Source organism: Lichenostomus cassidix, chromosome 3 (assembly GCF_008360975.1).
Source record: "Lichenostomus cassidix isolate B80296 chromosome 3, HeHo_3.0, whole genome shotgun sequence".
Taxonomy (NCBI): Eukaryota; Metazoa; Chordata; class Aves; order Passeriformes; family Meliphagidae; genus Lichenostomus; species Lichenostomus cassidix.
This window is the reverse complement of record NC_139483.1, coordinates 17,136,106-17,162,231: the sequence shown is the minus strand read 5'-3', so window position 1 is coordinate 17,162,231 and position 26,126 is coordinate 17,136,106. Positions and strand designations below refer to the sequence as shown.

Here is a 26,126-nt window from a genome sequence, read left to right as displayed (position 1 = left end):
GTTTTCTCTGATTTTCAAGACCTTTTGTTCTCTTCTAACTTGTGGTCCCTGATTCTCTTTTTACCACAACATAATTGGGTAAGACTTATCCTTGCCAGTTCATCCAGCTTGCAACCATTGAGATGTTTCTCAGGTTCACATCTCAGATGACTCATCAAAACCAAAGCACGCATTAACCAGTCACCAGTACTGATTAGGTTTATTTCTTGTAAGTTTGGAACTAAAAACCAGACAAAGATGTTTTTCCCATCCTCCTCAAAGTCAGAGGGTATCAGGCAGGTGGGCTGCAACCTTTATCCCCTTCAATGACTTCTCAGTGGGTAGATTGAAACATGCAGAGCAATCACAAAAGCCAAGTGGGAGCTAGGCAGGAGGGATTAGATCTTGAGGAATTTTATTTAATTAATCTTCCTGCTCAAGTAATCACATCTCACTTCTCAGACTCTTACCCTTCTAGGTCATGTTTTCTCTATCAAACTGTGAAGTAACACGCAGAATTATATAGCCTTCTTGGTATCTTTGATTTAAAATAAAAACATAAATAATTCTGAAGTGACATGAAAGTATAAATAGATGGAGTAAGAAAATATTTACTGCTGTGTAAACAGCTACCAGTCTGTCAGAGATGTATGCAGCTGCTGGATCTCAGTGGGAGGCACCTTGAGCCACTTGTGACAAAGGTTTGCATTGATCCCAGATGCTACTTTGAAAACTGAGGCTCTGATACATCTCTCATCTTTGCAGGAAGTCAGAATAAATCCAGCAGCTCCTGTCTCAAATCTGTGCTGGTTTTGCTGTGGAGGGTGTTTTGGTGCTGTAGCAGCTCTAAGTGAAGATTCTGGCCCCAGATGCACATTCCAGGAGAACAGAGCAATATTTTGCAATGCCACATTTCAGTGACTAAGGCACCAAACATATTGTGGGAGATAATCAGGCATTATTAATGCATGTATCCTGGAGCTCTCCAGAGGAGGGCTGGCCTCAGGTTCATCAGTTCAGGCAGGATGTGCTGCTTTGTCATGCCAATGAAAAACAGTCAACAGGATATGGGGAGATCTCCAACCTCAGTAAGGGCTACCAAAGGGTCACTGGAAGAAAAGCTGCTGCTTGTAGATGTGAAGTACAAATGTATCCCTCCAGAGTGTCTCCAGCTAAGCTTTTCCTTCAAAGGGGTAAAACCAAGGTGAGGGGGCAGTAAGTTATTGAGTTTAAAAGTCTGGATTCTGAGGCCATCTGGGAAGTGGCAGATGGACAGCATGGCAGTAGGAAGGGTGAGGCTTTGCTGAGAAGAGCTGCTGTTGATGCAGGTGTGTCCAGTGGATGTCATCACCCACTGCTGGCTCTCATGAATGTGCAGCACAAGCCAGTTTCTGAGTAAGTGTCCTGCTTCCATGGGACAACAGACATCTGAGAAATACCACATCTCCCTGAAACTTGAGAAGGCAGAACAGCCCAGCCACAGTGATTACTTGCAGCAACCTACTTTGTAAAATATTTTTTCTGCAGGTATTCCTGATAGGTCCCTAATTTACAGTGCCAGGCCTCTTTCCTAAGGGCTTGCAAACCTGAGGTGAGTCATGGATCCTTCCTAAATCTTGGACCCTGCAAGGAGCCCATGGAGCTCAGGCAGGCCAACCTTTCCCATGTGCCCTCCCTCCTCGCAGGGCACAGATGTGTCCCCAGCATGTGCACTGTGCTTGGCCACCTGCAGCCTGGCCTGCCTCTCTCTTCAGGGTCAGGCTGTTGGCTGACTGGGTCAGCCTTCCCCAAATAATTTACTCTGGTTACTCTTAAGCACTTTATAGGCCTTCCTCTTTATTGCTTAGCTCGCAGGTAGCTCATTCCTCCCTCATGAGGCGTGCGCTCCGCGTTCTGGCGGCACACGTGGTCTGCTGTGGAAACAGTCACCCTGCCAAATCCTCTAAATATTGTAAAATTCCAAGACCCAGTCCAGGTCTCCCAAAATAGCATGTCTGAGCAAACTTCCTGGGGCTTTTTAAACAGCCTTCTGATGTGTGTGCTGGGGTATGAATGGAGCTGCGGATTTCTGAAGTGTCAAGGGGGTGAATGTGTGTGTACCCAAATGAGAATATTATGAATGAGTCTCTTCAGAGAAGAACACTGATGAAAAGGACACTGTTAGCAAAAACGACCACAGAAGTATGAGCAAATACTCGAAAGGAAGAACACCCAGGGGGCGTGGGTTCCCACTTTCTAGTGAACTACATTATTTTCTTTTCAGAAGTCACACTAAATAGGAAAGATTTTTCAGTTTTAGCAAAAAAACTGAAATAACGTCTGTCCTTACTGTAAGGTCTTCAGGGTGTGAAGACAAGTCCCTGTATACTTCCATGGCCATAGGATAAGCCTATGGATTAGTCTCTTAAGAGGAGTTAAGTAAGTTAAAAAAAGGCTAAGTTCTTATCTGTCTTCTGAGTTTACACTGCTTCATCAGCATGTTGTTTAATTGTCCCTCAGGTTTAATATCTTTACAGTTATAGCACCCTTATGATATAGGGCTTGTGCTGTCTTCTCACAAAAAAGATGAAAAAGTAAGGCATGAAAAGGGTGATTTGCACAAGATTCTTTAAAAGTTGAACTTGTCTTGATTATTTCAGGTTATTGGCCTCTTATGCCATTCTTTGTCCTTTGTTTGGTCATCTCAGTATGAATAGACAGTGAGCTGACAGGGACAGTGCCCTCTGCAATAGTGCAGCTCCTCTCCCTTCACACTGAAAACTTCTGTTAGCTTCAGATAAAACTTTCCTGCAGCTGTTTTTGGTAGTTCTTCTGCTTCTCTAGGCTCTTCAGCTCTTTAAAATCAGACTAAAGATCTTTTCTAACCTTTCTTTTCTTTCATGTTTCCAGCTTCACTGAGGAGCTGAGGGGAATTGCACAAAAGCAGAAAACAGGGCAGAAAACTGCATGGGCTTTTCTAAAGTATGTCTCAAGTTTAGGAAGAAAAAAGAAGAAATTCCCCCTTTATTTAAACTAACCAAGCTCTGTCATTCCCAGCTTGGGTCTGTTCTCCATCAAGTCACATTCCAAAATTGCTCCTGATAAAGAATTGTAAAGACAGAGCTGAGTGAAATACCACAAGCTTTGTCCTAACTGTCAGCCTACATTTTTCCTCTTTCTGGATGTATCCCTGAGGAGTATCAAGGGATTTTGCAAAGGTGATGTGTGTTCTAGATTTCTCTTTGTTGTATTTTCCCAGCTTGTATCTTCCCTCGTGCCATGAGGTCTCTCAGGGGCAGCAGTGGCTGCTAATGCTGGAGACTGAGCTGCTATCTTCTTAAAAAGTCTTGCCTCTGGCAGGAGAAGTGCAGCCCAGACTTCAGAGACATGAGGAAGTGCTGTGATTAATCCGTGGGTTTTCTCTGAAGCCCGAGTAGTGAGTGTGGTGGACATACCTGGGTAAATGGTTTGCAGATCATTCCTAACTTGTATTAAATCATGCAGAGGTTCATGGTACTTGTCAGCTAGCTGCTCCCAGCCCTCCCTTGCAGCACAGGATGGTCTTTCCCTGGGTGGCTGCAAAACCATTTGTAACAAAAGATGGTGCAGGAATGTTTGACAGTGTGGAACAAGGGAGGTTACAAAAAGGAGTTGCAAAGCAGTTAAAGTTTGAAATAAGGAAGCTGACACTGAAAATTGCAAGACTGCTTCCAACAGGCAGTTGGAATGCAGCTTGAAGGCTATTCTCCCTAGGAAAAGAGTGAGAAATCCAAGGCCTGCTTTTTGGGAGTGTTGAATGTTTATGTCAGGAAGGCTGCAGGTACTAAGGCTCTTATACAAAGCAAGTGATTCACCCTGGCATTTCTCACCATCCCAAAGGGAAAGCTGGGTGCAGGAGCCTGGGGTTTTCTTTCTGATGAGTTAAAGGGAGTAAATCCAGAACATCAGATCTTTGGGGAAACAGAGGTGATAGTTAGGATAGTTTTGTTAATTTCTCATATTTTCTACAATTTATTGTTTCACTTTCTTTTCCCCTTATTGACATTAAATTCTCAGGCTTCATTGTTTTGAAGCAACATATCCAAATGGCCCTTTCTAAAGATTTTTCATGATCATTGATGAATTTTAGTATCTGAGAGTTTTCAAAATAGAGTTCATGTGTTTCAAATTACCTTGCCTTCTCCCTGTTCTCCCTACTCCATTGCTCACATTCCCACCGGTCCATCTTCATGAGGACAATGTCCTCCATGGTTTGCCCTATCATTCTTCATTTGTAAGCCCTCACCAGAAATACCAGACCATGTGGGCACCTGAAAAGTTGCCCACCTGAAAAGCTCCCAGTGAAACACCCAATGGATTCTTGCTCCCATCCAGAATCTGCTCAGATCACGTTGGTGACACTCAATGACTCTTCAGGCCCCTTCTCCTCCTGTAAAACCAGTTATGCCCCACATGGACAGACTGGTAGCATGATAAGTGGAGGCCTTACACTGTTAATTAGTTCTGCAGGTAAATAGAAGACTTTAATTTCTAAGGTAATAAAAATGCAGGTTGTAAAACTCCTGCTAAACCAAGCAAACAGACCCAAGAGCTTTGACAAACCAGAGCTCTCTTCCCAGTGCTGTCCAAGACCACAGGTACAGAACTTCATTCTCTCTGCCTCAATTCCTCCATCTTTAAAGAGGAGATCATAAAATGCACTCATCTTTATAAAACACTTCCAGGTTCACTGCTACAAGGTCCCACCTGTACCAAATATATGTTTTGATAGTGCACCTGATCTCAATGCTGAAATTACATTGCCAATCCAGTTTTTAGGAACAGCGTCAACAGACTTCATGGCTTGAAGTACTTAGTTTTAGGTAGCAGCATGAAAAGATGACACAACCTGGTATGTATAATCCTGATTCAACGCTCTCCCCCCCAAATGTGCACATCTGCCATCTCAAACTGTTGTTTTGCATGAGGATTCTCCATTTGCTCCACTCCTCTCCATCACTGCCCTTCATGCAAAGCTTGAGGCAGCCTTACTTCTTACACTGTGGAATCTTGTATGTGGTGATCAACCCAGTGCAAAGACTGCTCATAAATCCAGTTTTGCAAGAGACTGGTGAATTGGTAAAAATATTCTAAACAGCACTTGGGACACACTAAATAAAGAGTGAAGCCTTCTTTGATACTCGCTGATGTTTATATACCATGTAATTATTATTATCATTGAAAATCCCAACTTCCTCTCTTTGAACATAATGTCTAAACAGGAAAAAGCTAACCTTCCTGTTTGGAGAATTGTTAGTTTCAGGAGAAATATATTTTTTTCTCTCTTGCTTGCAGTTCTCAAAGATTTTATTTTTAATACAAATGAAAAAGACAAACAATAGACTATCTAAAAGGAAGGAAAACCACATGTCTGAAACAAACAGAGTCTGCTATGAATAGATAGTCTTTGCACTATGAAATAACTCATGTCATACCTACATTCTGACTTTTGCATATTGGGAAAGGAAATGTAGACTTATTTTTGGCATCCACTGCACAGTATATAGACAATACAGAAAACAAAGTTAAGGTTAGACAGGGAAGAGAAGCCTCCTGTCAATCGGTGCAAACAGAAAGGAGGAATCATGCAGGGAGTTGGCCTGGCCCAACAGTAGTTTCTAGATGTGATGCAAGGCTGAATTTAAAACTTCTGGTACCTGCTTGGCATACAGCATTCTGTTTCAGGTCAGTGGTGACAGTGGCCTTCTGGGTAAATCTCAGCTTCTAAACTTTGCTTTGGCAGCTTTTGTTTAGTTAAAGGACATACTGGTGGAGCAGCACCTGCAGCTCTGTTCCAGGTGTGTGTGGAATCTTTGCTGGCTGCCAGCATCAGCACAGTGAGACTGAAGACCAAGATGCTCAGCTCATCGTTGGGAGGCACAAATCAGAAAACAGGTAACTAAGAGCTGTGTATGAAAAAGTGCCCATACCCAAAAGCAGAATGAGCTGTTTGGCATTCCAAAGGTGGTTCATCCCTTCCCAGAGTCTGACAGGCAGCCTAATGGAACAACCAGCAGAAGAGGCCTTGTGAGGACTGCTGATGTCAGTTTGTCAGTATGGGAAGTGTTCATGTTGTCACTTCTCCTTCATGTTATTTCATTGCAGTCAAGGCTGTAGTCTTGCTGATCCTATTTAACAGCAACAACTAAAATACATTGCATGAAGGGAAGAGGATATATGTCATGTCAGATAACTGCCCAGAGGGGGCTGGGAAGCTGGAAAGGCCAACCTGTCTTTTATTCATCATGTTCCTAAATCTCTTTATTCCAAGCCTGACTAATTTAGATGTTCTTCACAGCTAAGCAGAAGTCCTGCAATACTTGGGTGATTTCTTGGCTCTTGTATTCACAGACTACATGGATATCCACCATCTTATGATCATGTAGAATGTGTAAAAATGTGGTCTTACAGGGTCAAATACCAGACATTTATTATTATTTTTGTTCCTTGGGGTTTTTTTTTACACCAGTCTCTGATTTTGGAAGCCTTATTTTACAGAACTGCCTGCTGACTGTTGGCAGTACTGTGGCAGTGAAAAGAAACCCTGCCAATAATTGCTCATGCTGTTTTCAGGTGAATCTTCTTATTCCATTAGGGCATTGTGCCTGCTCATGTTTGTAGAGTCAGATCCTAAAGATGTATTTTGTTCCTTGACTGTCTTCTCTTGCTTCATGTTTCCACTTCCCATGGAGCCGAAGTGTGCATCCTTCCCAACTCTGTGCTTTCCCAGAGATTCACGCATGAGGCTTCTGCTCCATTTGCAGCCACTCAATCCTGCCACTCAGTTGTGCACTGCTCTTTATCTGTAAGTATTTTCCCAGTTATGGGCTTTGCTTTATGATTTAACTGGATTGCATCTCCAGCAAGAGGAGAACATGTTAAACCCATTGCAAAATAATGGGCACCACATGAAATTGAGAAGGGGCGTCCAATGATCTGAAATGCAGATGGTCACTGGCAGGGAGAACTGTCATGCTGAAAAAAACCCCAGAAGTCAACAAATGAGCTGAGTTAATGATGTGGCATGAAAAAATTAAAGGCAGAGTGTTTCTGGGCAACATTGGAGTGCCCCACTGGAGACTGAACTCTCTGTAGTCTTATCTATGCTTGTGTTCTCCACATGGGCAGTGCAGCTCTTTGGGGTGGGGAAATGCTGGATATGTTGGTAGTTAGATCTATCACCTTGGTAATTAACAGCAAGATATATCTCCCAGCATGTGGAACAGTGTCTCTGACTGGGATTAGCAAACATAGCTGGACTTTGCTGAGAACCCTATGCATGTCAGATGGGAGGGCATGCCTGATTTAACTGTGTGTGGAAAAGTAATAATAATGTAAAATGTGAAATAATATGTGGCTGTACAGCTGTTTGCTTCTGTTACTCTCCACAGGGATGAGTTTGTAGAATCAGGGCTCTGGTCCCAAGTGCCTGGATTTCAATGAGGAGCCTGTGCAGTCCTTGGGCTCTGACAGGCTGGCTAGATGTTGCTGTTGAACAACACTGCCCACTTGACCAGACAGTGTTTATAAAATATATTGCAATGGCAGGAGTGGGCTTTTGTTATTGAATATCTGAGCTGATACCATGGGGCACTGAGTCACTGTCCTCTGAAGATTCCCTGTGCTGCTACTGTGAATAAATTCACCAGCTTCCATCTTAATAGCTTGCTTTGGAGCCAGTGTTACACTTCACACCCTATTCTGGACCCTCTCCAACGAGTTAATGTTTTTCACTGAGGAAGGTAAGTAAAACTGATGAGAGTATCCTTAACTAAGGAGCCATAAAATTCTAATAGAGCAGTAATGTTCCCAGTGAGCCTGAAGGAAATCCGATCAATAGCTGTGAGGCTGAGGCTCAATTTATGGCCTTAAATCATCAAGCATAGTCATTCTCCATTTTTGTACAGGATGCTTTTGTGGTTCCTGCTGAGCAGAGGAGTATTAAGTCTGAGCAAGCCCTTTCTAACAATTCCCCAGGCTTTGTCATTTAAGATAGGTGACTCTACAGAGGTGGTGCTCAGGGTCTCATGATCTATTTGGAGGCAATTTTTCATCATATAGGACAGACTGTACCTACTGTATGTGTTCTGAGAGTCTCAGACTTGGAATAGTTTCACAGAGAATAAAAAAGAAAGTTATTTTGGATCTCTTTAAAATTAGACACTGCAGTTATTCATTTGCCTTCAAACCACTCCCCAGTCAGGAATGGTTTGGTAGAATGTTCTCCAAAAATCCTTTTACTGCTTTTTGTAGACACCTTGCAATAGAATTTGCAAGACGCAAGCTGGACTAATTCTACATTTCTAAGCTACCTCTATGGAAGAAATAAGTTTCCCCAGCTGCTTCCAGCACAGGTGTGATCTCTTTAAGTTTTGAAATTGGTTTTTAAGCACAGAGGCAGACAATGAAATTTCATCCAAGGGTTTTATTAAAACCTCTGTGTAACAAGTCAGACCTTTCCAAAGCCTGAAGTAAATGCAAACCTTACATAGCCACCTCCCACCAGTAGCAAAAGCATGAAGCAGACAGAAGCTTTTCAAATGAAATAGAAAAGCCTTGGTTTAAGCCATCTCCTGTAGCTACTTGTTATTCCTGCATACACAGGTTAGCAGGAGAAGGTTTTAAGTATCTGAAGGGACAAGAGTATTTTGCAAATATACAGTAAGGTCCTGAGTGGAGAGGGCTCTTAATTAGTACTTGACCAAAAGTATTTTGTGACATTCATTCCAATATAATTTCTTAAAGCTGCTTTTAAAATCCCCAACTCTTACACCGTGCACAGATCCACAGACTAACCACCTGGACCTGCAGATGATTCTCCTTGTACAGATTCATTCCTGCTTTGGCTATCTGCCAGTGGGTTTTGTGTGAAATACTCCCTGGTATAGCCTCTGCATTTAAAGGATGCTTATAAATATCTGCACTGCTTAACGGGACAAAAGGAGAAAGAGCTGACATTGTCAGAGAAATGTAAGAAGTGAGAAAGCTGAAATGCCCATGGTGGCTTTTCTCACAGCCCAGGGGGCTCTGGGCAGGCCAGGGCTGCTGGTGCTTTTCCAGCCCTCTCCTAGCAGCAGGATTTCCCCTCCTGCCAGCAGCTGCAGCGGCAGGAGGCAGGAGGGGCTCGGAAAGCCGGGATGTTCCCTGAGCCAACAGCGACACCCAGGGCTCCACCAGCACACTCAATCCCTTCTGTCACCTGCAAACCCGCGTCCCAGGCCGGCTGGAAAATATTCCAAGGTTTAGCCCTTTCTGCCTTCCTGGATGACTGCACTGAGCGAGAAGGAAGAGATATTTTGCTGTAGTAATTTTATCAATAGAAATCGTATATACTGTGCTAAGAGTAAATTAGATCAGCCACAGGCACATCTATATTCCAACGACTGCATTCACACAAAGTGGATTACAGTCTTTCACCTCTATCAAAACAGTTAAGATGTTTTATTTGTTTGCAGCTAAGGTCGAGGCAGATAACTTATAAAACCTCCCATTCCTGTTTCCTCTCTACTGCAAAAAAACCTCACTGAGTCCACACTGAAAATATTTTGGTAAGCTTTTGTTGAGTAAATGCACAAACAGAAGGGAACAGTACACTCAGGGAGTATGTCAGGACCAAAATAATAGGTGCAGGTTCTGTAACAGTGAACACTGAGTCAGACTTTTATTAAAATGACCCTGAACAACCCCTTGAAGACACATACCTGAGCAGAGAGTAGTAAAATAATTAGAGAAGTGAGAGAGGATCAGGCATTAATGACTCTAGAAAAGTATTTCAACAGAAGCAGAAAAATCTTAGAATTGTTCAGCCTGCAGGATGTGCTGAGGACAACCCAGATTACACAGGACAATTACAAAGTACAAGTGTACTTCCCACTCCCAGAATGGACAGCCCTGTAACCACTGGACAGCCTGCACAGCTGCTGAGGTAGTTTCTTGTTTGCTTTCCAAGCTCTGGCTTGCTTCAGATCCAATGGGAATAGCTGTTCCTCTCTGCAGGGCAGGAGGCAGCTCAAGTGAAAAAGCACCAAAGCTGGAACAGCAGCAAAGGTTGTAGTTTGACCACCAAGCAGAGAAGCTGTGGATGGTAAGAGCATGAATGAAGTTCAAAGTTTTATGCTCCAGCTGAGCTGAGGTTAATTGAGTAGAAAACAAACAAACAATATCTGTGTTACACCAATTAAAGCATAAAGGTGCAAAACAATGTACTGTGAAACAGAGCATGAAAAGTTACCAGTGCAGCAAGCACAGGGGTGAGTAGTCCAGGAACCACAATGGTCAGGCTTGGCAGTGCCTGAGAGCACATTTGGTAACCTCTGGACAGCACCATGGGCTCTCTTTGGAAAAAAACCATGAACACCTTTTCTCTAGCAGAAACAATTAACAATTAAGTAAGCAGTACTCCAAAAATCAGGGCTAAAGTGCCTGAAGATGCATCCAAAATGTGAAGCATCTGTGATTCATTCAATTCTGAAAATGCATGTTGTAGTTCATAAAACAATTGCACTTTCATATATTTACTGCTTGCTTTGTCTCTGTGTTCTGTAGGATTTATACTGAAACAGTTATCGTTCTGCCTGTCTTTTCAAGGAAAGATGAAGCAAACTTCTGTTTATTCCTGCCATGGCACAGTTGAAAATGGGATATTTGCCAGGAACTCACACGCTGTCAATGTGACACAGTTGCTACAGCCTGCAACTCTATACCAGTGGTTTTCCTTTGCACTTTATTTTCCTTCAGAATTTGGCAAGAAAGGTTATCTAAAAACCAGTCTATATCTTGATAATCTTCAGGCCACCACAAACACTGACTCCTTTGTAAGAAGTTTCGAATTGGCTTGTGTTTCATCAGTTGATACTGAGAAAGCGACCCAACCACTACCACAATGAGGACATCCTTCAGGTCACAGAAGTACCTGCTCTGGGCAAAATTAAAGGCTTCCACACACCACCCATCTTTGAGAAACTGCCTGGTCACAACGCAAATTGTTTTCCTGCTGTTCCAAATGGCATCACGAATATTGTTGATATGTTCTTCCCCAGGTAAGAAATCTCTTTCCTCAAAACACAAGGTAAATCTGTTTTTAGCACAATACTGTGAATCCAGGTTCTTTAGCAAAGAATTCTGGACCCATTCAAAGTCATTTTTGCTGTAGCACAGATATGCATCATATTTGTATTCACTTTTATCTTCTATTTGTGGTTGTCTGTCTATCACTCTTTTGGTGATGGTTTTATACCAGATAAAACAAATCCCCCGGCAGCGAGTAAAAACGATGACAGCCACCAGAAACATGAGAAGAGTAACAGAGAAGAGGATGAATAATGAGAATCTGAGTGTCTGCAGGAGTTCATCTTCATCACAATCATCGTATGTCAGAAGTGACAGGGGCACCCCTTCAAAGGCAGGGGGGTACACACAGTACCTGTCAGACGGGGAGCCAGCCAGGGTTACGTTGGTTTCATTCAGCCACACCAGCAGCCTCTTTAAACCACAATCACAGACATAATTATTATGTGTTATATCCAGAATAGTCAGAGTCATAAAGACTTCAGGCTCAGGGGAAAACAGCTGGTTTCCAGATAAGTTTAGGTTTATTAGGCTTTGTGGAAAAAGCCCAGGAGAAAGATAAGACAACAGGTTGGAAGCCAGGTTAAGTCCTTTGAGAGACGTTAGACCACTAAAAATCTCCTGTGGAAGAGCACTAAGGTAGTTGTTATTCAGATGTAGAACCTGAAGTTTGGACAGTGCCCCAAACACATCCAAACACAATTCTCTCTCCCACACCAGCTGTAACATATTTTCACCCAGATCCACATATATTAACTGATTGTTTTCTATAGCATTAGTACTTTTCACACAGTAAGAGAACCGGTTCTGTTTTAAGAAGATATACTGCAGATCTGGAATTCGGAAAAGAATATACAGGTCACCTAGGTTTTCCAGCCAATTTCTTTCTAAATCAAGGTGTTTGGCAGTTATTGCTCTGTCAGCTGCAGACACTAGCTTATTGTCACCAAACAAGGCAGAGGTCAGATGTGGAAAGGAAGGAAGTGTTTTAATGGCATTGTCTCGGAGATCAATTATTTGCAGATTTACTAATTTCCTGAATGATTCATTCATAATCATACCAATATGATTTTGCTGTAAATCAATATACATTACACTACGTAGACCCTCAAAAGTATAATCGTACAACTCACCCAAAAGGTTACTTGAGAGATTGAGAATTTTTAGGTTGCCTAAGCCAAAAAATGCTTGCCTTTGTATTTGATTTATCTTGTTTTTGAAGAGGTTCAGTGATGCCAGATTATCAAGACTTTGGAAGATTAAAGAATTGAGAGAGAAAATGTAACCCCCTGAAATATCAAGAAAACTAAGATTACTTCTTCCTAGTCCTGCAAAAGTAGACTTATCTGGATTTTTTAAGTTATAAAAGCCAAATCCCGAACCCATTATATGAGGGCTAAGTATTAAAGAATGGATCTGAGTCCCTTTAATGGCTGTACAAAGATACTGAACTCTCTCTGTGCTCCAGCCATTTTGACTAAGGTCTAGTGAGGTAAATGTAATATTTTTGAAAGGATTAGGGCACTTGGCCCAGGCCACATCTTCTGTCAAGTACAAATAATTAGAATCAAGGTTAAAAAGTAAAAAGTGTTTTCCTTGGAAGCTGGTGAGATTGGTTTGACAAAAGTTGGATATCTTGTTGAATTTCAGGTTCACACTTTTCAAGGCTGTTAGATTAGAAAATAATGGATGAGGATGAAGTTTTGTGATTTCATTCCCTGAAAGATCCAATTCTTCTAATGACCTCAAATCCTGAAAGTAACGTTCTTCCAGGATGGAATCTCCAAGGCCACAGTGAAACAGACGGAGTACAGTCAGGCTTGGCAAGCCCACAAAAGCATCAAGATCCAGACGAAGAGCTGTATTATTTCCCAAGTCTAAGATTCGGAGGTTTGGCAGATTCCTGAATGCTCCTTTTCCTATGGTAAGAGGGTAGACATACTGCGTTCCTATTTCCAACAGCAACAAGTGCTCCAGCAGTGGAAACGAAGCTGCAGTCACCTGTGTGATGTAGTTGTAAGTCAGGAGAAGCTTCACTGTATCCTTTGGCACAGGTGGAATATCTGTGAGGCCGCAGAAATAATATATGGAGACCTGGGCTTCTGAGTAGCACGTTCTAGATGCACACATCCCAACAGCTAGTGACAGGACAAGGACAAGGAGCAGCTGAGAGCACGACATCATGAACCTGCACGAGAAAAAGTGACAAGAGTGAGAATTAGTTCTGCAGCTGGCTCTCTGTGCAGTGAGTTGTAGAGCACATTTTTAACAGCTGTAGAATACAGGACTAATGTCACACTAAGAACGACTCATGATTTGGGATTTATCCTTTCTCTGAAGTCTAACAGGCATCACCTGATAGTCTGTTTGTTAAGAATACACATCCCAAAAAGATGTGAGCACCTCCTACGACCTTAAATGTAACCATCCTTTATGTTCCTTAAAACCCCACCAGGTAAGAGTCAAAATCTTGGCCTGGCTATTTAATTTGCACCATGGAACTGGTAATGCTGGTGCATTAGCTTAGCTCCTTAATTAGTTCTCCAAAAAGACTAGAGCAGTTTGGATTGTCCAAGTAAAGTGCAGCCAGCCAGTGATCTCAACAGAGCAGGCAAACACTGCCCTTTCCCTGAGTGCTCTACTTGTCAGGGCAATCACCTGTTTGGAATTCAGACTGCTGTCACACAGAGGTGCCTAACAGCCATGACTTTTTAAGAAGGGGAACTTCTTTTGGGGCTCCTTGAGCCTCTAACCTGACAATGTGGAATTGTTCTGGAAACAGCTGTTAAAATAGTTTTGAAAGTATAGGCAGAAACAAGGCTAACAGTAATGGAACAAAAAAAAGTGCAGTAGCCTGAAACTGTGCTGCAAGATTTCATGTTTTATGAAAAACTGTATTTGCCAAACTGTAAATTCCTAAGGTTTACAGAAAGGTGCATAACACAATTTATGCAGCTTGCTGATGAATCCATTTATTCCCACTCTGTATTTTCCTTGCATTGTGCCATCTGTCTGCCTGTTGCCCTTTTCATCTGAGACAAAAACCTCTTCAAAGCAAGGAAGGTCTTTTTTATTGAGCATGGTAAAGAACAGAGCAAATTATTAGCCCTGAAGTGGTTGTTTGTGTAGTGTAGTCTAAAAAAACTCCCAACCTTCTAACTGAGATTGCAACCATCTGCTTCTGCTTTTAGACAAGCATTTATTGAAATGAAATGATGACCCAATGGAAGAATTCTTGTGTCCTCCAGCACATTCTGCTTAAAAATTGCTAAGTGTGAATCCTTGTAGAACCAAACCCCCAGTGGCCATCTAATGTCGGCAAAGTAAATCTGCCTCAGAGAGGAAAAAAGTGGGGGTTTGAACAATTACTGTTCTGATTTGAGCACAATGCCTCTTTAAAGGACAAAACTCTATGCAGAACGTTGCACTAAATTAAATTAAATTTAAATTATGCTTACTGCCATCATACAAAGGGATTCCTGGGAAATTAGAAAATATGTCAGTGGAAACCACTATGACATTCCCACTGCAAATACCAAAGGAATGAGCCAGCCAAGTTTTAGAGACTATCTGCTACACTGAAAGTACAAGGAAATTACAACACAATCCAATCTCATAATTGACATGATCCCACTGTATCAAACATTTTTAATGATGTTCTCAAAGCCATCTGATTATATTGAAACCTTAATTTGTAGCAACTCTGACTGCTAGAGTGAGTCTGCAAATTTTCACCCTAGAGGCTCAAACACCAAGTGGGAAACCCACATAACTCACAACTTAAAATACTGATCTTGTCATTTTTAAGACAATCTCATGTGCTTGAGACAAGCTCTGATCCTTGAAAGTAAAAGAGATTATGAATATAGGATAAAAATTGAATTCTGAAGTCCTGGCATTCAAACTTCCCTCACGTTTCTTCTCACTAAGGAATTTAGGATGTGCTGCAAAGAAAAGCAAATTGTAGGCAGTGAGTATCAAAATTCTCTTTTATTTGTCACAGTAAAGAACAGAGTAATTTATTAACCCTAAAAGGGTTGTTTCTGTACTGTACTTTAAAAAAAACCTTAAGAGATTTTAACTTCTTCTATGGGGAATAATTCCAAGTACTAAAAAATAATTGTATTTACTAACCTCTTTTTTGACCTAGCATGCACTTTTAAAGGGGACATTATGAGCAGTAAACTATATAATGTTTGTTGTGCTACAAAATATTGTAGGTTATTAAAAAAGACACAACTAAACACACAGCAGGTAATTCAAGATCTTGTTTACTTTTTTACTTTTCTCTTTGCTTGAACCTTGAAAACAAAACACCAAGTTTCCCTTTTAATATTTGATAACTATTATATTGGTTCTTGTTGACACCATGATATAAGGTGTTTAGCACAAATAGTTTTAAATTATGTTTATCTTTCAGATATTTACATTTTCATCCCAGATGAAATGGCTGCTTCTAAAGTGTGAGCAAAATCATGGCATCATGAAAAGCAGTGACACAGAGAAAATATTTAGAAAGTCAATATTTAATGGACATGGGTACAATAGACCTCTAGAAAAAACTCATAATGTTTAGAGTGGAAGAACTAGAAAATGGTTTTAAATTTTAAAAAGTAGTTTTATTTTTCTTATTGGAATATAAGAAAATGGGGGAATATTTTAGGCATCTTTTCTTTTTCACATTTACTTGCTTTTCCACATTCTTGTGAGCTAAAAAAACATCTAACAATCTTTTAGCAGTTGTTGCACTCCACCTCTGCTCTGGTTTAGTGACAAGGAAGATTTCACTTGTAAATTCTTTGCTCCCTTTCTCTGTAAGCTATCACCTTCTCCCCTGCATCCATGAGCAGGAGAGGGATGCTGGCAGTAAGAAAAGCCTCTTTACTGCTCTCATGAGGACAGCAAAGATTTATAATTTAACAGAATCCCATCATGTAGCATTTTATGCAACCTTTCACCACTGTACATTAGCATGTAAAACCTTTTGGGAAGAACATTCTTCCCACAAAATGAGGAGCACGCCATGCAATTCCATGTCTGTGCATGGACATGGAGATGAAGGGATGTTTAAATGCTTTATTCATAGAATCATAGAGTAATAGAATCTTTAAGGTTGGAAAAGACAACCAAGATCACTGAGTCCAACCTTTGACCAAACACCACCATGCCAACTAAACCACTAGAACTAATTGCCAAGTCCAGTTGTTTCTTGAACATTTCCAGGGATGGTGATTCCACCACCTCCCTGGGCTGCCTGTTCCCAAGTTTAAATTCCCTTTTGGTGAAAAAATCCTTCCTGATGTCCAACCTGAACCTCCTCTGGTGGAGCTTGAGTCTATATGCTGTTGTCCTGTCAATTATTGAAAATTTTCATTATTGAAAACTGGAGCACTGAAGTTTAGAGAATCAGAGCCAGCATTTGAAAATTTGTTTCCTTCTACTGCACCGATGTCAGAAAGGGTAAGCAGTAAAGGGAAAAGTGGGAAGGCTTTGAGTTTGACTTTCACTATTGTACTCACTGTTTTACAACCTGGTTTTGCTAACCTGGAAACCTTCACTAGCACCTAGAAACCTTCACTAGCACAGCAAAAAAGAGTGGGAATTGGCAGTACCTGAGAGTGGATGGTGTAGCAGAGCCTGTCTATCTCAGCACAGAGGGGTTTGCCTAAGAACACCCAGAGAGGCTGTCAGGAAGCAGGGCCTGGAGCAGAGCTGGGAAGGAGGGCTCAGACTGTCTCTTTTTATTATTCATGCCAGAGCAGCAACTCTCCCACGGAGACTTAGAAAGCAATTGCCACTCCCCTTTCCACACCCCCAACAAAAATGCATTGGATTCCATATAAATAAACAATTGCTACATACCCTGCTTCTGTCCTTGCTGGGGCCCGAGCCTTGCTTTTTCAGAGAGTGACCTGAAAGGAACATTTCAGTCTCAGAAGTGGTTTTGTGCAGCATTCAGCAGCATGCTGACTCTCCTCAGCTGCCTCCAGTGCTTCCGTCACAAGAAACTAAGTCAAAACTGAGCCAGCAAATGTCAGTGGGAGGAACAGATAGGAACTGTGTGTGCTTAGGAAAATGAGCAGCAGGTCTAAGTGGTCCTCAGTTGCCAGCCATAGTTGTCAACCTCATTCTGGGGATCTGGGTGGACTCTAGAGAATACTAGTCCGATATTATCATCAATAAGATTTAAAGAGTTTAAAAATATTTTTGATAACCTATTGCAGTTACCATTACATCCTTCTAAGAAGATTCTTCCTCGATGACGACTCAGTCAGCCAGAGGAATTGTATGCCCACCACATGCACAGGCTGCTTGAAATAATTCCCCAAAGGTGAAGTCCTGTGACCAAGAAGAGCAGTCTTGTAGATGTTTGCGATGTGGTCAGTGTAAAGATAGATGTAAAGCTGGTAAGATTTTCATATCTGCACCAAAAAGGAGGAAAAAAAAGAAAAAAAACAAGGTAAATTTTTCACTAATGCTAATTTTCATGAAAACATCCAGTACATAGCTGATAGACTTTTCGCCCTCTGTACCCCAAAATATTAGGCACTGAAGAGACAAACACTGTCTTAATAGTCCCATATTATTGTTTTCTAAAGTGTGATAAGTTTGTGTATAAAATTACAGATTTAACTTAGAATTTGATATGCACGCTGTTTTCATAATCAGTTTACAACTGTTCTCGTAGCCGTTTTGAAAGTATACTGAAACCAACTTCCTTATGTGTATGTCCAGAGTCCAGCCAAGTGAACAGAGACTGTTTGACATTCATCTAACCTGAATTACTCTTCCTAGTTAGTTAACTCCAGGTCTTCCTGCCAGCAACCGGCAAAGCGCAGCATTAATAAAAATATCAATAAAGAAATCAGCAGCAGGTACAAGGCATATGGGCATGAAAAAGCCACTGGGAAAGGAAACAAATATCAGGAGGACTTTGGAACCCATGGTGGGTCGGCCCTGGCTGGATGCAAGGTGCTCACCACAGCTGCTCTGTCAGGCTCCTCCTCAGCTGGACAGGGGAGAGAAAATATAATGAAAGGCTCATGGGTCAAGGTAAAGGCAGGGAGAGATCACTCACTGATTGCTGTCATGGGCAAAACAGATTCAGTTTGGGGAAATTAGTTTAATTTATTACCAAGCAAATCGGAGTAGGGTAATGAGAAATAAATACTAAATTGTAAAATATCTTATCCCACCCTTCCCTCCTTCCTGGGCTTAACTTTACTCCCAAATTCTCTACCTCCTCCTCTGCCCAGTGACACAGGATGACAGGGAAGGGTGGTTGTTTCTACTGCTCCTTCCTCCTCAAGGGTAGGAATCCCCACATGCTTCCCCTGCTCCAGCAGGGAATCTCTCTCATGGGAGCCAGTTCTCCACAAACTTCTCCAATGTGAGTTCTTTCCACAGGCTGCAGTTCTTCACAAATTGCCCCAGCAGGGGCCACTTCCATAGGGTGCAATCCTTCAGGAGTAGGCTGCTCGACCATGGGTCCATCACAGGGTCACAAGTCCTGACAGCAAACCTGCTCTGGTGTGGGCTCCTCTGTCCACAGGTCCTGCCAGGAGCCTGCTCCTGTGAAGGCTTCCCTCAGGGTCACAGCCTCCTCTGGACACTGATCTGCTCCACTGTGGGGATCCTGCAGGGGCTGCAGGTGAATCTCAGCTCTGATGCCTGGAGTACCTTCTACCCCTCCTTCTGCACTGACCTTGGTATCTGCAGAGCTGTTCCCCTCTCATATTCTCACCCTGCTGTTCTCTGGCTGCAATTATGTCTGCACAGTAACTTTTTTCTCCCTCTTAAATATGTTATCATGGAGGTTTTACTGTCATTCCTAATTGTCTTGGCCTTGGCCAGGGGCACATCTGTTCTGGAGCCAGCTGGCATTGGCTCTGTTGGACACAGGAGAAGCTTCTGGCAACTCCTCAGAAGGCACCCCAGTAGCCCCCACTCCCACCAAAACCTACGCAAACCTAATACAGAACTTTTGGGTAAGTGAGGACATTTTTTTTAGTTTCAGGTTAAGCCTGACTCAGTATAGATACTCTCAGCTAGGAGGACTCTCAGATTTCAAAGTTTTTCTTGATTCAGGCCACAAGTTTTTTAAAAAGAACTCCAACAAAGTCAAAGAAATCCTTTCTTTCTCTTTCTTCTCTCCTTCCCCTTTCAAGCAGTTTACTTTTGTTAAAAAAATTTAGGAAAATGTTTATGTCCTGGTAGTAATAAAGTTTAAATACCTGATCTTTTTAGCTGTGTAACTGATCTCTGGCCATGGCCATATTGTATATAAGGTGCATGGAATAACTTTGGGCAAGGAGCTATGGTAGATACAACAGCTTGATACCACCCAGCCACGCTGACAGGACAAAGCTGAGCTGTTAAGATACAAGAAAACATACACAGAACTTGGAGGCCAATAGGGTTGATGTGCCTCAGGATACCATTGGCCCTCCTGTCTGCAAGGGCACTGCTGGCTAATGGACAATTTGTCACCCACCAAGACTCCCAGGTCCTTACAAGCAGAACCACTCTTTAGTAAGTCAGCTCCCACCCTGTGCTGGTACTTGGGGTTGCTCCTCCCCAGGTGCCTCTCTGCACTTGCCCTTGTTGAAAATCCTCTCAGCTCTTGTGTGCAGAGCCATGTTTGTGCAGGAGAGATGTTGTGTTACCTAACACACTTAAGTGCCTTGTGGTTAAAGTGGCTTCCTTGAGTGAGACCCAAAACGAAGGTTCTCAGACTAAGGAAAGCAAAGTACTCAGGTCTTCCACTTCCTTTAATGGTCTTAAGTGGGTGATAGCATCAGAGACCTCTCCTTTCCTTGGCTAAAGTTTGAAAGAATATGTCCATGGCTAATATACCCTGAACTAAACTTGGAGAGGAGTGCTCCATGCAGGCTCCCATGCTTGGGGCCACATTCTTTCATGTTGACCTCCCTAATACCTGCAGTTGCTATGCAATTGCTGCTTAAAACCCACTGAAACTCACCTGAACAGACAAACATGTCTCAATCTCATTCTTCAGATCTTGGGTCCCTTCTGGCCATCCAAATAAGTCTCCCTTGTGCAGTCTTCTCTTTATATTCCCAGGTCACAGTTCTGTAGGGAAATGAGAATCATTCCTACTTCTTGGATAAAGTGTAGAGCAAAATATCATTGTCTGACGCCCTAATATCATTCATATTTCAAAAATTATGGGTATCTTTCCCAGAGGCTGGTGATATACACTGACTGAAGAACTATTTGCATTTGGTGCTTGGTAAAATTTCTCAGAAAAAAAACCCCAAAGACCTTCAAAGAGCATCCTTTTTCTTTTAATCTAACAGAGAGCTTACTGACAAGGAGTTTGTTATATTTATTTAGGCCATAAAAAAGATCTTGAAAGATATATTGCAAACAGTAAGCTTTTGTTCTTAGACTGGTCAGATAAAGGCCAAATGCTATTGTGAAAATTTGTATTGCTGCTGTTATCTGATTAGATCAAATCTACTTACTGAAACAAAAATAAAGCTCCAAGCTTTTGCCTGGGGCTTTAAGCCATCATAATATATGCATTTGTGCTCATATAAAGTTGTGCAGTGTAAACACACTTTTTGTCATGGGGGCCCCTCTAGCCAATTCCAACCTAAAAAGAAACTATTTCACTCATCAGATGATTAATGAATGTGCCCCTTCCCAGCCCCTCAGCCTCTCCCTTACATTTCTGGGATGTTTAACTCAAATATAGCATATTTCCTCTTAAAATCAGGAAGCATCTTACAAAACAAGTGAGCTCTGTGACAGTTCCTATCATTAATGGAGAAAAGCATAAGGCAATAAGGCATTTAATGACCTGACAGAGCAGAAGGGCCATAAAAGCCAGCGCTGGTTTGGGTGTAATGATCTACTTCCTGTTTGTATTTATTTGTTTGTTTTGATATCCCATCAGATTACACGATGAGATCCAAAAACACAAAGGCAGATGTGATTCCTCTAATTATAGTGGAACAGTTTTTAAAAGACAGCAGTTCCAGAAGGATGGGAAAATAAACTTGAAAATACAGACTAAAACATGCTCTGGGCTATTTGTGTGAAGGACAGGAGTAAATTGGATGGAGAGGGGTGTGTCTTATCCCCAGCCCCTGGCCCCAGCTCAGCTGATTTCAGCCTCTAGCACCATTTTGAGTGTGTCCCTGCTGAGCACAGCCAGCCTGCTCCCTTCCCTGCCCAGGAGCCAGCTGGGCTGGTTGTTCCAGGAACTGGGCACTGGTCCATGAGGCAGTCCCAGGCAGCCCAGCTCTGCCCTGTGGCTCACAGGGCATCAAGAAGGCAGAAAGAGCCTCAGCTGGGCCTCAGAAGAGGACCAACAACCACTCTTCAGGTCCTACAGAAATAGGGCTTCAATGAGGACAGCGAAGATCCGAAGGTTTGGAGGTTTTTTGGTTTTTTTGTGGCTTTTTTGCTAGTTTTTACTATTGTTGTTTCCCAGTAGACGTGCTTGATCAAAGCTGCACAAACCACCTGTGGGCAGTCACAGTCACCACTCAGGTATTCCTACCTCACATCCTGAATCCATGTTTATCTTTTTCTTTGAAAACTGTCATGTGAGAACTGCCTGATCTAGACTAGAAGCTGCCCCAGGGAAAAAAAAAAGTCTCCTTCCTTTTGGTTTCCTTTCCTCTTTGCTATAACTTTGGACTGTGTTTTTCACAAAGTGGATTTAGCCCAGGGACACAGTGTCCTTTTTTTGTGCTTCCAGGATAATTAGAAGCAGCCAGGATTCAAGGTCTCATCTGGAAGAATCAAAGTGATAATAGGAAAGGAGTCTTAAGAAAGACAGTTCAGTTTTTAAGTTACAGGAAGCCAGCTTTCACAGATGAGATGAAAATTCTTCAGGAAGCAGCGAATTCTTGAGGAAGTGGAGAAACAGCATTCAGACTGTAACTCCTGGGGTCATAAGCAGAGCTCTGTGCAGCTCTCTTTAAAGCTCTCACCTTTTTATAAAGCTCATCAGTGCTGTCATGCCTGTGAGACAGTAGTCAGGCACAAGAGAGTGGGAATGGTTTGGAAGGCTGAAGTTAGCAAAGATGAGTAACAGTGGTCAGTCAGAGGGGGAATGGCATGGTTACCACTCCTGCACTTCTGGGACCAAATCTGGGCACGTTATTTACTAACTAACTATTAAAGAAGTATGGAAACAGAAGCCTAAATATGTGGAGCCAAATGCAACAAATTATAAGAGAGATGTTTGCTTTTGAAGTATTTTTCACGCACAAACATTATAAAAAAGCAATCAAAAGATAACAAGCTGCAAATGTCCATTGAAAAAAGGACCACAAATGTAATACAAATAGACATAATATTCGGCCAGCTTTTAAGTGAAATTAGAAAACTGCTCTGAACCTTCCTGGAATGGAGATGTTTGAATTTATTTGGAATAGGCTTTAGATCTGAATTAATTTGAGCTTGCTCTTGGTGATGTAGGAGAAAAATGTGAAAATTTCACTCACTAGTATGGCTGACAAAATGCTGTACTGCAGAACCTGTGATGCAATGAAGACCTACCAAGTGAAAAAGGTAGAAAAGTAGCTGGTAGCCTTCCTGAAATCATTCCTGTGGGAGGCTCTTGGTGAGGGAGCTGTTCCACTGAGTCCCAGCATGGCAGTGGCATCCCAGGGCTCACCTGCATATATATCCCAGATCAATTGCTTATCTACTGATTATCCTTACACAAGATCCTCCTGACCCAACCAGGAAGAACAGCTGTCACACAGGCTGAGCTGCAGGAAAGGCATTTAGAGTGGAAGCAGGAGACTGAATTATACACTCCATGCAGTGCATATAGAAAAACATGCATCTGATTTCCGAATCCATAAAGATCTGCAGTCAGACACCAAGGGACTGCCAAAACAGAAATCTCCATGCAGGTTAGCTTTTAAATTCTGTCCCTGCCCAGGTCTTTTGAGAGAGAAAACCAGCTATGTCTTCATTTAGCAAAATAATCTATCAAGTAAAACAGCTACAGTCAGCTCTGTTTTCTGCACAATGCAACACCAAACCCTTTAATCTCATGCATACTCACTAAGTATGGAAGCATTGGTTATTTTGGACAGGAGGCACTTTCCTCCTCTTCTGTTATAGCTCTTCCAAGTGAGTTAATGATGTTCAAGATTCTCTAAATCAAAGACATGTTTCAGCCTAATGAGGGGTTGGAGGGATGTTTTGTATGGGGCCAAGGGAGGGAAGGGAGGAGATCTGCTCTGGGCAGCTTCCATATTCTGACTCTGATGTGTTCAACCCAGAAACCATCCTTAGAGAACACTCTGGTGGCCCTTTTTGCCCTCCCCTCTAGTTCCTGTTTCTCACCACCCCACTCAGCTCCTTAAAGTTCTTGCATAATGACACAGCTTCACAAGGAAGCCAGAGGAGGCCAAAATTAACCTGCTGCCAGTTAGGAGGAAGACACATGTCTCATTGACCTTTAGGCAGAGATCTCACAGACCGAACTCTCCCATGACCTGGGTGAATGCTCCCAGCCACAAGTCATGGAATTAAAGAAATCCAGCAACAGTTCATCTCTCCATTTTAAAACCCTGCTGTGTTTTAGGTCTCAGCTAGAAGCCTCCCTACCTGACAACAGCCATGCCATGTCGCCAGAGTAGATGTTAGCCAGTCAGCTCTGCCACACTCGGGCACTGCTGGCTGTCTGCAAAAGCAAAACACTTCGGGCTCGAGTTCTCAAGTAGAGCAGTGCAGGGTGGAACTGCTGATATCCCTCAGTCTGGACTCTTCAGAGGTCAGCTGCAGGTGCAGTCCTGTCTCATCAAGTCCCACCTCTGATGCCTTTGTGTCTCTTAGGGACTTTGTACCCCTAAGGGACTTTGTACTCCACTGGTCTATTTTTTTCCCCCATAAAATGAATGTAATAATCCTTGTCTACCTCGGGGCGGGGTGGGGGAAGTGAATGACTGCTCAGTTACATAGCGCTTTGAAAAATGCGAAGTGCAACCCCGCTGCCAAAACATTCTCCCAGGCGTGGAGAACCTTATTTCTCGGCGGCTTAAAGGGCGAGTGGAAGGAGGGTGGGAAGAGGGGAGGTCGAGGGTGGGAGGGGAGGCTGAGGACTGACCCTTGGGGTGCCGTGGGCTGTGACAGACCCGAGTAAGGCTGTCGCTCTGTCCCGCCGCTCCCGGGCCGTGTCCAGCCGCCGCCAGCGCTCCGGGGCGGAGCGGCTCCGCACGGAAACCCGGGAAGAGCAGCCTTGTTCCCCGCGTTGTTCCCTGCCTCGTTCCCTCATACATACCGGCCAGCAGGAGAGGGAGAGCGTTCTCCAGCTGTGGGGAATGGCTGGAGCGAGGGGCCGGCGGGGGAAGCACAGCCCCGGGGAGAGAGAGAACGAGCTGTGGAGCTGAGCTGCAAACTCCTGCAATGCGAGGGAGACAAAGGGCAGAGCAAACAGCTGAGGTGCCGCAGGGGTAGGAGGAGAGGAAAGTGGTGGTTATGTGGATATGGAACGGGAAAAAAAAAATTAAAAGGTGGACTCATCAGTGAAGAAGTGCTAGAAGGTAAATTCCCCAGCAGAATGGAAATCCTGCCTGGCTTTTCAAGATCGGCTGCTGGATAGCGAGCTCTAGGGCACCAGTAAGAGAAGGAAGTGTTGGAGCAGGTCCAGAGGAGAGGCACAAGGATTCTTAGAGGGCTGGAGCATCTCTCCTGGGAAGACAGGCTGAGAGAGCTGGAGTTGTTCAGCCTGGAGGAGAGAAGGCTCCAGGGAGACCTTGTAGCACCTTCCAGTATTTAAAGGGTGCCCACAAGAGAGCAGGAGAAGGACTTTTTACAAAAGCATGTAGTGACAGGACAAGGGTGAATGGCTCTAAACGGACAGAATTTAGATTAGATTTAGAGTAGATGTTGGGAAGAAATTCTTCGCTGTGAGGGTGGCGAGGCACTAGATCAGGTTTCCCAGAGAAGCTGTGGATGCCCCTTCCCTGGAAGTGTTCATGGTCACATTGGATGGGGCTCTCAGCAACCTGGTCTCGTGGAAGGTGTCCCTGGCCATGGCAGGGAGGTTGGAACTGGATGATCTTTACAGTCCCTTCCAACCCAAACCAGTCCATGATTCTATGGGAGAGAGTCAGGCCAGGGAAAACCAGTTGGAGGGGTGCAGCCAGAGTACAGGAGGCAGCTTTTATGGGCTTTGCTACATTTTAATCTACAGGAGATGATCAGACTGATTCATCTCAGTCTAAGAAATGTGAACAGTTGTGTTTGCTGGCTGCTGGGTGCCTGAGCTGTTTCTTCTGGTCTTTTTTCAGGTGGAAAGAACCAGCACATCTCTGTCTCTTACCTCCACTACAGCTGACTCTGATGTGCACTTAATCTGACCCAAGATAGCTGTAAGCAGGTGATCCTCCACTCACATTGTTATCCTATTTCTAATGGCCATTATATTCCATTTCCTACATTACCTTATACTAAGTGGAATACTTACACTTCCTAAAGAAGTTAGGATTGAATGATAGATCTGCAACTGAAGTGATTTATTTGCCTGTTACTGTAATTCTTAGAGAGCAATCCAGGAATGAAAAGGGGAGGTAAAAGAGAGGACAGGGTAATTAATTTCTTATTTTAAAAAATTGTAGTAATTTAGGTTTTCATGTTACATTTAGATAAAATTTCTGGAAATTGATGCTGTTTGAAAAAGTGACCACCTCTAAGCTAACTCTTGAGCTCACTTTTGCTTGACCAAATCCACAGCAGAGAGCTGGGGATTCAGTAACATTGCATTCTTTTAAGCATTTCATTTCATCACTTTCTTCTGTCTCTTCGTTTAGATTTCAGGATTTCAATGAGCATAATTTTGGCAAGTTTCAATCATGAAATGAAATAAAATCTTGAAAAACAAAGTGAAACAAACACACTGGAAAGGACATATGATGAAATCAAATTCAGGTGAAAAAAAGAAACTTCAGAAATGGAGTGAATACAGTGGTATGGATTGGGATGAAATGAGGTGCAGTGAAGACGACTTCAGCTTGTCAAAATTTTACTCATTGAAATCTCGAATCCAAAGAATGAGGTGAAACGAA

At 42.7% G+C, this 26,126-nt stretch overlaps 1 protein-coding gene across 3 annotated transcripts; it reads right to left on the bottom strand.

Moving 5' to 3' along the window:
* Positions 1–9,628: 9,628 nt before the first annotated feature.
* Positions 9,629–24,644, bottom strand: TLR5 (toll like receptor 5). 3 transcript variants are annotated; one of them, XM_085054723.1, is made up of 5 exons: positions 24,341–24,644; positions 20,048–20,157; positions 17,293–17,486; positions 16,927–17,213; positions 9,629–13,252 (listed from the first exon to the last, which is right to left on the bottom strand). In XM_085054723.1, exon 5 carries the CDS (start codon positions 13,246–13,248, stop codon positions 10,663–10,665), a length of 2,586 nt encoding a protein of 861 aa, XP_084910849.1. In that variant the 5' UTR covers positions 13,249–13,252; positions 16,927–17,213; positions 17,293–17,486; positions 20,048–20,157; positions 24,341–24,644; the 3' UTR covers positions 9,629–10,662. The 3 variants fall into 3 exon arrangements, with proteins under 3 accessions (XP_084910849.1, XP_084910848.1, XP_084910850.1); XM_085054722.1 differs by having other exon boundaries at positions 16,927–17,486; XM_085054724.1 differs by lacking the exons at positions 20,048–20,157; positions 24,341–24,644 and adding an exon at positions 19,299–19,492 and having other exon boundaries at positions 16,927–17,486.
* Between the last annotated feature and the right edge of the window lie 1,482 nt (positions 24,645–26,126).

Bases quoted from the DNA above. Each gene is read 5' to 3' on its own strand.
- TLR5 (XM_085054722.1), bottom strand. From the start codon at position 13,248: ATGATGTCGTGCTCTCAGCTGCTCCTTGTCCTTGTCCTGTCACTAGCT.